The following is an 11,171-nucleotide window of genomic DNA, read 5'->3' on the forward strand; positions in this document are numbered from 1 at the left end:
TGTTAGCACATCGTACTTGTTCTTCAAAAGAAACACTTTAGTCGGGGTCGCTCAATAATCATACTTCTTCTTCAAAGAAATACCTTCTGGAATACAACAGTTCATCAAGACAAGACAAGGTGATGAGACAACACTTCTTTTCCAACACACTTTTTTGTCACAAGCACAGTACTTTAAATCATCTTCATTTCCGATTTACTTGCCTGCCAGGACTAACTACTGTTGTTCCCTTTCCTGGTTCACTCGCCTGCCAGGATAAAACTCCTCCTCCTACTATTACAATTTTACTCTGTGGTAATGCTTGTTCCAAAACTCTCCACACCTGGATTCTGAGCAGGAGGTTTGAACAACTGCTTCTCTTTATAGTCTCTTGACATTTAACAAAGTGAGATGCAGTTGGCATTCCATAAAAGGGAAGTTGCTTCCTTGCTGGCTCTGTAATATTCTATTATTGCATTTTGGCTGTAGGCAATGCAGGTTACAGTTCTCTTCCCCTTGATCTATCACATAAGGAGGGCTTTTCTCATTTAGCCTTTGTTTTATGCTTTGGCAACCTCTTTGCTGCTGGCAATGTAGGTTACAATACTCTCCCAGTTGGTATCCCTTGTTAGGAGAGTTACGCCCAGTCTGCCTTTTTATGTTTCTTCTCCTGCTTTGGCAATGCATGTCCCCTAATTGGTATCCCTGCTTACGAGAGTTTTGCCCAATCAGCCTTATTTCATGTGTTCGGTATTCAAAATAAATAAATTCACCTAGTGGTCTCTTTTGGAGCACCCCGAGGTCACCTGCTTTAGGCCAACTCACTGGTATGTTTTTGCGTCTCCTCCTGACATGCGGGTGCTGTTGCAGAGCTCTTCGGTTCCTTCTAGGCTCCTGCCCACTACGGTCTGACTGTCGTGGTATGCACAGTCCTTCAAAGGAGTCCTAACAGCTCCAGAGCACTTCACGGCGTGTAGAGAACCGTTGCTTTCTTCCGAGTCGCCTACCGCTGCACATTCTCTGCACGGCCAAGCTTCCTCTGCTTCCACAGCGACTCCCACACATATTCGTGCTGTTGCCACTACTGCACAATCAGCTTCTCCTTGCTCCTCTACCTCGCCTGAAACTCGTGTATACGTTTAAAGTTCCTGCTATGGTGCTTTCTGCCACAACAACTAGAACGCTCATTAAAATTCATTGCCTCAGAATCCCTCTTCCTCGTCCCAGTACCACTTGAAGTCCATAATGTTTTTGTTCGTTTTATGATTAGTTAACTGAAATTGATTTGTTAACTGAGAGTTTAGTGGAGTTAAAAGAGTTGGTGTTTTACCCTTGTGTTTTGGAGCTCTATATAAAACAGAACTGTAACAATTATGAGTTGTGATATTAACTTCTTAAACTCCAAATGAACCACTTTTATGCTGGTTAACAGAGTTTTCATATTTTGTGCTTTGGGTAGTTCTAAAAGAGCGAGCCTTACATTGAAAGCATGCAATTAGATATTTAGGTATTAGGAGAATTTCTTCTTCAATACTGCGTCTCTCCTAACGGAGTCACCACTTCTCCTGACAGCCGTCACCTCCCATGTGATCCTCCCTCATGTTATCACCCCCACGGTTAGGATCAGATAACAGCTCCCTTCCCCATGCAACATGGGAGTTGACTTTAGGGTGGGGTTTAGTGATGACTCTGCAGGATTCATCACATGAAAATCTGCTGAATCTTATGGGTGGCCTTGGTGACTGATCTGGTAATGTAACCCCCTCTGATCTGTTCAGGTTAGGAGTCAAAACTGCATTAAAATCACCTGCCCAAATGATAATGTTGACTGAGTACTTCCAAAGGTGAGTCTCAATCCGCTCCAATGTGTCAAGTGAGTCAGTATTGGGACCATAGTAATTGACCAATGTGAACGCCCTGCCTTCAGTGTCCTTCACCAGGTCAGAACAGCAAAGCCCCAGTGTTCCTCGAATAGCAATGCAGACAACCCTTGAGTACTGTGAGAAAGAATAGAAATATCTGTGGCATCCCCAGGATTTGGCAAATATAGTTTCATCCGAGGGAGGGAGGTGTGTCTCCTGCAAAAAAAGTCTACATCTACCTGATGTTTCTGCATGTAAAACAGCACTTTCCTAGTTTTAGAGGGGCAGTTAAGACCACAGACATTCCACGTCATACATATAACCCTGTTACCAGCCCTGTGGAACTGAAAAGACTATTATTAAAATGGGTCTGCAAACACATCTCGACTGTTCCATTGCACATGAGGAATCATAAGAGAAAACAGTGTGTTCACCCCCTCTAGCCCCCATATTGCTGAATGTATTTCTAAGCAAATCACCATAATGCTCACTGAGCTAGTACAACCTGCTGTGTGAATAAACAGATAAAGCATACCTAACCCCATTCCCACCCCATAAGCAACCCCAAAATGCCTGTTAAAACCCCACCCCATTAACTGATCCCGAACTTGTGTCATCCCAGGTACACCGCTCGCATTGGAAAGTCCAACCAATGATCTGTTGTAGAATTTCAGAACCAGAACTGCCAGGAACAACAAGGTGAATACCAATCCCAATGCATTCCATTCCCCATAAACTCCCCACCGACAACCCCAACCTGCCAGTTAATTCCGCCTTGCTCTGGCGTCGCTCCAGTTTGCCCATCACAAAGGGGCACTTAATGCGAATCAGATCAGTTGCCTGACTCAACTCCCTCTGACTAGCTCATTGTTAAGGCTCAGGTCTAAATCACTGGTATGATTGAAGAGCAATGGACAAAGAGCTGTAGAAATAAAGCAGTGATAGCCCTCCTGCCTCCTGAGATGGCGAGCACCCCAGGATACGGAGGAGCAGCAATATCTGCCCCAATGCCATCACCCCAGTTCCTGCACGAGGTTGCCTATCCGGGATGTCCAAGGCCAGCACAATCCAAGTAAATGCCGGGGCAAGGATTGCCGTGCAAACAGGAGTGTGTTTAGAGACTTAACAACCACCACAGCAGGAGAGAGCGGCATCACAGGGTATCCGGGGATCACAAGAGTAGCTGCAGTGTACCGGTTCCCCAAAACTGCAGTAGCAGACACCATTGACAGATAAGAGACCAGGTATCCTGTCTTCGTTTGCCACTCCACAAGCAATAGCAGGGCCTGCTGCCGGGGCACAGCGTGAGCAACACGTCACTGTGACGGCTTGAGCTGCATCGCTCATTTCAACTCACCTAGGATCCCTTCCAGGAGCCGCTGATGGAAGAGCGAGCCGCCCCAGTGCTCACATCTTCGTTTTCGTATAGTTTTCAGTAAATCAGCTGTCCTGTAGAAGCGAACTCCAGGCAGGGAGAATCACCATACTGTCAAATAATGTTATTCCAGCAGCTCCTAGCTCGAGCACGGTTACTGGATTAAGAGGCAGCAGGCTACAGTCAGCAACGCGCACCTCTGCAGCTGATGACAGCGTTTGTTGGAGACCCAAAAGGGCTCAGAGGTGCCCAGTATGTTCCCCTCCAAGCATGCAATGCTGCAACATCAGAACTGCATTAGAGCCTCAGGATTATGACCGGATACTCGAGGGTAGAGCGGAAGCTCACTCAGAGGCAGCCATCTTGGCTGGACTCTTGAGCGCCCCCACTTCTTCCTGTGCTTAAGCCTAAGCATGGTATTACTTGGACACAGAATTACTATACTACTTTCCCACTTCAGCAAATGAGAGAGTTGACTGGTCATGTGATTGTGCCGGAGAGTGGGGGGTTGTTGAATATGACGGAAAAAGTAGCATCATTATTAAGTATCCAGTAGGGAGTGGTATGAGCGAGCGTGGGGGAATTTTAATGTTCCACTTGTGCCTTCATGAGTCATGCATTGGTATTTCTTTTTCTTTGGGAGTGCGTATTTTTACTTGTCACACATCAGAATCCCAGCATGTTGCACAAATGGATCAGCAGGGGAGCATACAAAATTGAGTAGAATTCCTAACGTTGAAGCTCATAGTTGCATATTTTCTCTCCAACGTGCACAAGAATATACCAACACAATATAATTTCTGCACAGACTGTATGCAAGCATTCATTTTAGGCTTTTCCAAGGGCTATATAGAGACCTCGCTTTAAGCAGACACTTTAGATTTGGATCTTTGGTGTGAAGGCTTAAACCTTACCACAGTATCTGGAACAGCATGAACATGACTCAGCCATCCACCAGTCCTTGCTTCTCCATTTCCCAGGACCCCAAGTCCCCATAACATGCAGATAGATTGCACAATACTCTGTAATGTATTAGTCAACCTGGATATCCTCTGTATACTCCCCCTTTCTTGGTATGGCTAGTAAGATATAAATGCACAGTTGTCTGCCCCTACGCCTTTTAGCACCATGCTGTGTTACACAGAAAAGGGGGCTGGCTTGTCTGATGGCAAGACCCAACACATTTACAAAGTTATGGATGTTTAGTGCTACGTATGTGGGACAAATTGGTATCATATGCAGCTTTATTCTTAGGGGAATATGCCCATATCAGTGAATCTGCATACAGTTCCACATAGGTGTTAGTACATTGTCACAAAGGTGAAAGTAAAGCAAACTCCATAAATTGAAGGTAAGGTTTAACATCTTACCATAGATGGGTTAGATGAATGCCTAATGAAAGGGTAACAAAACAAAATGGTCAATTTTGGTATCCTGCAGAGAATCATTGCAGCGGGGTAGATAAAGAACACAAAGTGATATATGAAGGCCCAGGACTTGAGATTGAATCTGATTCGCTCTAGCAGGGTTTGAACTTTAGGATTACCCTCACCTCTTTGACTTTGATTCAGCATGTATGGGTTGAAGGAATTCCCACAGGGCCTCTAGGCTCTCTGTAAACTACAAGCAGGCTGTAGCTTAAATCTAACAACCTCTGGATGCAAGTCCAACAAATACGTGCAAGGATCTTATGTAAAGAAACCAACTGTCCAAGTCCTTATTGGTTGATTTCAATTAACTCAGTATGTGGGTCTTTATAGCACTTCAGCACACATTCTTGGCTGCTTACCAGTCATTCCTCGATTCGATGATAGCCTCTGGTGCTCCTTTCCCAGACCCCTGGATGTAGACTCTGCAACTGTCTACCTAGCAAGAACATGGGATTTCCCCTTAACCAAGGGATGCCCAAAACGATTACCATCAGGAGTTTCCCCCCACAACTGGGTGCTTTTCATACTGTGGTTAGTCTCACCCACCAGCCAAGTGTCACCTTCCTAGGCATCAGCCCACAACAGGCCCATATTATGCTTCTTCCCGGTCTTCAAACTTCAGCCAGAAACTGTGATGTAGCCCTGAGTAAACTGTTCAGTCAGCTCCCTCTGTCCTTTGGTGTTCTGGCTCTAAATAGGCACTGAATTATAGCCACCAGTTGTTTCTTGGAAAAGTGCTTCAAAGACTGTGCTATCCTGCTCTGCAAGTATCTGTTTTATGCTGCTCCCATGATCCCTGCTGTGTGTAAATACTGTATTGTAAAGGAGTTTGTCGGCGGCCAGTTCATTCTGCAGGAGTGCTATGACAGATGCACTCTTGTGAACAATGCTACGTTTCTGATGCCTATTGCCAATATTCTGAAAACTCCTTGTGTTGCGGCCTTTGAATCATCCACCTGTTTGCATGATGTCTTCACTCTCATCCCTGTCTGAACCTACAGTTTGTAACATAACTTCTTATAGCGTAGATTTGGGAGGGTAGAGGTCTTTAGGGGGATCCCCATTTTCCTCCTCCAGGGATCGGTTCACCAAACTGGTGCATTCTTTAGCTATTGGAGCCTCCTGGTCCCCATTCCCCCATCAACTTGCAGGTTATCAGTGACTACCGCGACGTGGTAACTGAATGTGTCTTTGATGACTAGAGGTGACCACTCTAAGGCAGGGTTGGGGTATATTGGCAAGGCCCTTTTGGCACACATAAAAATACTGCAGGTATACCCGACCTGTGCTTTAGTACATGACTTCAGTTGCTAGTGCTAACCATCTAAAATATTAGCCCGATATTCAAAGTAGTAATTGGGAAATATGTTTCTTTGGATTTCTGTTTAATTGAGTCCTTTTGTCTTAATACAGGTGCCCTTTGGAGAGGTGAAGCATGTGAAAAATTGGTTACAGATCAGTGGACAAATTTACAAGCCCAACCCAGAGCACCCTAAGAGGCCGATCAGGGGTATGGAATGCCCCCAGAGTGAGGTGAGCGGTGCACGCTTTTGGGGATTCTTCAAGTCCCTCTGCCAAGAGCCAGACGTCTTCTTCCGCAGTTGCTTTGTCCACAATCATTGCCCCCTCATTTTCATGAACCAGACCGGCAAGAATCTCACCCCCACAGACCTTCCGCTGGTGCAGCGCGAGAACCTTCTACAGATCTGTGATGAAGCACTATGCCAGGCAGTGAAGGTGCTAGGGGTCAAGACTGTGATTGGCATTGGAAGATATGCAGAGGCACGAGCACGGAAGGCCCTGTTGGCTGCTGGGATGGACATCTGCGTCAAGGGGGTAATGCACCCCTCCCCACGAAACCCCCAGGCCAATAAGGGCTGGGACTCCATCATAAAAAGGCAGCTGGAAGAGCTGGGAATCATGCCTCTGCTTGTAGTATGAGAGCCCAGGAACTAACATTAAGGACAGCAGCTTGGACATTCACTTGTTCACTAAGGACAAGGGTTCCGGGGATTCATTTCAGGGTACACTACAAGTTTGAGTGAGAAATCCCCTTGGTTAACTGGACAGTATTTTTTAATGCAATGCCTGTAGTAAGAGGCAATAAAACATTCTAGATTGATGCATCATCCTTGTCCACTGGTACTGGAACCTCTTTGATTGGTGCACTGTGGAAATTGATGAAGATAGCAGTGACAGAGAATTTACAGTTGTGAAAGTAAAATGAACCATTAGGCTACACAATTGCACAAAGAATGCCTTGTAACTCCTAAGTCCTTTTTGTTTGCATGTTAAGTCTCTGGTTCTGCAATAATTACGTAGGTTTATTAACTGATACACATCTATTTCCAGAGACATCCTTTGATTAACCTTCCACATCTAGTTAACAACAGAGTCCCACTCATCCTCTTCGTATTTATAGCATACGGGTTGATGCACTTGCCCGTTATGTCATTATTCTAGCTCTCACATACAATGGTCCAGATCACGGCATAATTACTGCCTTTTTGTACATGATCCTGACACTACTGTTCGAGATGCCGAAGGCTAAATAACATTGTTACCAATGTTTTCTTATAAGGCAGTTGACTATATCTAAATGTTGCTTGGATGTGCCCATCTGCCACCAAGACTGTAATCACTGACTGCAGTACACCTCTCCGAGTGTCATCTAGGCAACCCCACTTTTTACACATTTTGCCATAAATTCTTGATACCTGCTCTTTATATATGTCCCTTTCTCTGATTAGAATGCTTGTTAACGAGAAACTAGTTTAGGGTCAATTGCAGAGCTTTGAGGCTGTGTGGGATTAGGATTAGTCATTAGCAAATAGCTAGTCTTTTTTATATTAGAATTTTGTACGGTATAAGTATGAACAGTGAGGAAAGGAAGGTTCCACATTCTCGGTTTAGCTACCTCAAATTCCGTCTCTTGTGATGAAGTTGCATGCCATAATGTAGGGGTTGTCTTTCTTTTTTGTTTGCCCTCACGGGTTGGGACTTTGTATGATTGTATTTTAACAGCAATTTTGTATTTGATCTTGAATTTCACATGTAACCAATGAAGATATTTTTTTTGTTTTCATGTGCTTATTGGTGCTTTCAATCAACAGGCACAACTCTTACATTTTCAACTAGAGTAGTGCGAACACAGCCAACAAGCTGGAGGAAAATGCAAGGCGATGGTAGATGTACTCACATTTTCAGATTACCAGGAAGGCAACTCTTATGTAATTGGCTTTGTTATTTCCTGTTGTTAGCAGGAAGCGTGGAGTTAGTGCTCGTATGCCGTGGAGAAAGTGCTACGGTGACAATGTGTGAAGCAAAGGCAATTGTTGAGAATGACACTTCATCCATGGCCAGCTTACTGCCTGGGAAATCTAGGGTTTTCTGTGTGTGCTGGAGACTCTCTTAACAGAGCAAAGTGAACTTGAGACAAATATCGAAAATGCGGATGAACTGACTTCAAAATCGTCTCTGAAGAGCTAACTCATACACACATCTTTTAACACGGATGCCCCTTATTAACATTGAATACTCAGAGCAGTTCATTAAATCATTCTTTCCTTAACCTGTGCTTACTAGGACTTGTGAACCTGACACCTGTTTGTGTGAGCGTGGAGCCCACAGATCTATTCTATTCAATTTTATTGTGGACAAAGTCCTGCCTTCATTGAATAGCAAACCGATCATGTTGTTCTCCTTGATTATACAAGGAATAATACAATGGTGAAGGGCAATCACGATTGATTTAACCAGTTCATCATTAGCTGATACAATTTAAACTCAGTGGAGCTTGGTCCATTTTTTTAATTGAAGGGGTGTAAATGTTTCCCACAACGATGTGTGAGCGACCAAGTGCAGCAAGGGAGCCCGAACCAAACATGAGGGATCGGGGGGCTTCCCTCGCTCCCCCTGAGAAAATGCTGCATTTTTACAGCACAATTTCTGTGAAAAACTGGGTGTAAGAGAAACATCGGTTGTGTAGGATAACACATGAAAATAATCTAGTAGAAGGAAGTCAGCACAGTGCGCAGGAGCATTTTCAGTCTAGCCCACTTTTTTCCCCGATTACCCGCAAACCAGTATATGGTAAATTGGTAACTAATTTTCATAATGCCTTTGACCACAATATATAACAACCATTTTCATGCTGGCTGTTCCCATACATGATGCTTACAGGCTGCTCCAATATTGCCATATAAGAACATAGTCCTGTTGGCTTTATAAGTAAAACGTACCATGACACAGTAAGAAAATATATCCAGATTTTATATGCAGATTGGCTACACCAATGTAGGCAAGTCTAGACCTGGAATAACAATCCTCATGCTGGCTTTACGCTTGAAGCCAAGTATAAAATTCCATGCCACAATCAGAACATGAAAAACTGGCTGCTGCTGCACACAGAAATAGACCACACACACTCTAACCCTTGCTATGTTGGTTTTCCCCTTTATGGTCAGTAAAAAATGCAATAGCACTGTAAGAAAACATGTCATTAAACATTCCTAAACCCCATCAGAGACCTGCTCCCCAGCCAAGCACATCTTCCTACACCATTCATTCATACACATTCACTCTCTCATTCGCATTCTCACAGGCAAAGATGCAGCATTCACACACTCATGCATTCACACCAGCATCCAAAGAACATACACTCTCCTTTACGTAGTCTTAAGCCACCAAACCTCACATACACTTATACCCATCTACATAAATCCTTTGTTTTTCTTACCTACAGCCCCAGTAAGTACTCCGCCTGCCACCATGGCTCCCTGGCTCCAGCGAAGCATGCAACCAATATCCGGTAGCAGAGAGCTTTGCAGGTTCCCGAGGACATGTTTGGTGTAGCCGGTGTGCCTCCTTCATGATGTATTAGAGCTCCCCTACACACATTCAAGCCTGCATCACAAGTGGGTTGTACAAGGCTGGGGTGACAAAATGCCCCCAGCCTTGCATGTTTCCCTTTGACAGTTAAGGCCATCCCAGTAGTGCTCCCCGCACCTGCTTGCTGCAGCTGGGAGCGTGCTCCATGTTTTCACTGGGCAGGCTTGGCTCGTCCATAATGAGTGGCGAGCCAACGCCTCTTCACCCATTATGGATAAGCCACCCCTGCTTAAACTTATTTGTGAGGCAGTTTATTTAAATGTGGTCAACTAGAGAGTATGTGTGTGGTGTCATTTAGCAATGTGAATGAGCGGTTTTGCCGGATGTGTCTAATCCCTTTAATGGAACTGCATTTTTGTCTTTAAACTTCAGACAACCTTTGTACATTTTACTAAAGATCACTTGTCCCTCAAAATGTTTGATAACTACAACTGTAAAAAACTGGCTAGAATCACAATCCAGGCAGTTCAGTTCCAAGGATTCTTGAGTAGACCTTTGAAGAGAATACTTCAGACAGCGGAGAGACATTTGAAAACAGTTCGTGGCATAATGCAGGTGTGTCAGAGGCCCAGAGAAAACACTAATTTTAATAAAACTGCTAATAGTTCTGAAGCCGATTTGTCACCTGAGCCCAAGAGGATGTTGTGGGATAAAGGAATAAGGTTTTATGAGAAGATCAAATAGTACCTGTTCCTGGGGAGCTCAGCAAGTGAAAATGTAATGAATCTTCAAGGGAGGAACAATGGGGCTTGGTTATGAATTGAAAGAAAAGGAGAGCCTTCACTCGAAATACCAACAATCATTTTTATATTGGAAAAGATGAGCAGAAGAGGAAAATATGGTCTTTGAGATTATTTGTTATGTTATGTTATTTTGCAATTGGGTTGGCCTCGAAGCTCTGAAAGGGAGTACATTAATTGCAAGTAACAGTGTGAATGTATTGGAGGTTACAGTGTTAAGATCACAGGTCCTGTATGAAACTGTTCAAGGATGGATGGATAAGGAGGTTGCTTCAGCGCAAGAGTTCATACCTACTTCAAACCTACTTTAATTCCCCTGCCAACTTGTATTTTGTAGTACTGAATCCTAAAGCTAAATCAATATAGGACATCTGTTTGCCCAGTCTTCCATCCACGGACCAAGGTTTGGGAAGATACAGAGTGGATCCTTTCAAACCCATAGGTACTGACTATATGAAAATAACCATGAAAAGGAGCAACGTATTCCGGTTAATGGCTGTGCTAACCACAGTTCTAATGTCCCATTTGCCCCTTTTAAATCCTTAATTTCTTCACGTTTTTAAAGATGCACAATGGTGCAGATGGATGAAAACTCAGAAACCAGGATCCTGTGGGATATGTTGCATCTGCACCCTTTTGGTTCAGATTCACTATACGGGGTGAGAATCACGGTGGGAAATCCGTTCCATACGTTTCCGCGCTCTGTTCAAGGAATCCAAAAAGGTCTCTGCCCACATCACTATTCTGATGTGGCCAGAGACCAAGGAGATCTCTGTGGACATTTTTTAACATGTGCACATATGCACAAGGACTCAGCAGTTTAAGACCACCACGGTGGTGACACGTGTAGTATAAAAGCTAAATAACATAACACATGCCAAGAACAGGTGAAGTC

At 44.1% G+C, this 11,171-nt stretch overlaps 1 protein-coding gene across 1 annotated transcript in view; it reads left to right on the plus strand.

Moving 5' to 3' along the window:
• Nucleotides 1-7,729, plus strand: part of SMUG1 (single-strand-selective monofunctional uracil-DNA glycosylase 1) — a 253,233-nt gene extending 245,504 nt beyond the window's left edge. The window contains exon 4 of the mRNA XM_069653256.1: nucleotides 6,060-7,729. Within this exon, the coding sequence (XP_069509357.1) occupies nucleotides 6,060-6,587 (528 nt within the window). The 3' untranslated portion in view covers nucleotides 6,588-7,729. The remainder of the gene's footprint in view (nucleotides 1-6,059) is intronic.
• Nucleotides 7,730-11,171: the final 3,442 nt, after the last annotated feature.

Source organism: Ambystoma mexicanum, chromosome 3q (assembly GCF_040938575.1).
Source record: "Ambystoma mexicanum isolate Mex_15411 chromosome 3q, UKY_AmexF1_1, whole genome shotgun sequence".
In the NCBI taxonomy this organism is placed as follows: Eukaryota; Metazoa; Chordata; class Amphibia; order Caudata; family Ambystomatidae; genus Ambystoma; species Ambystoma mexicanum.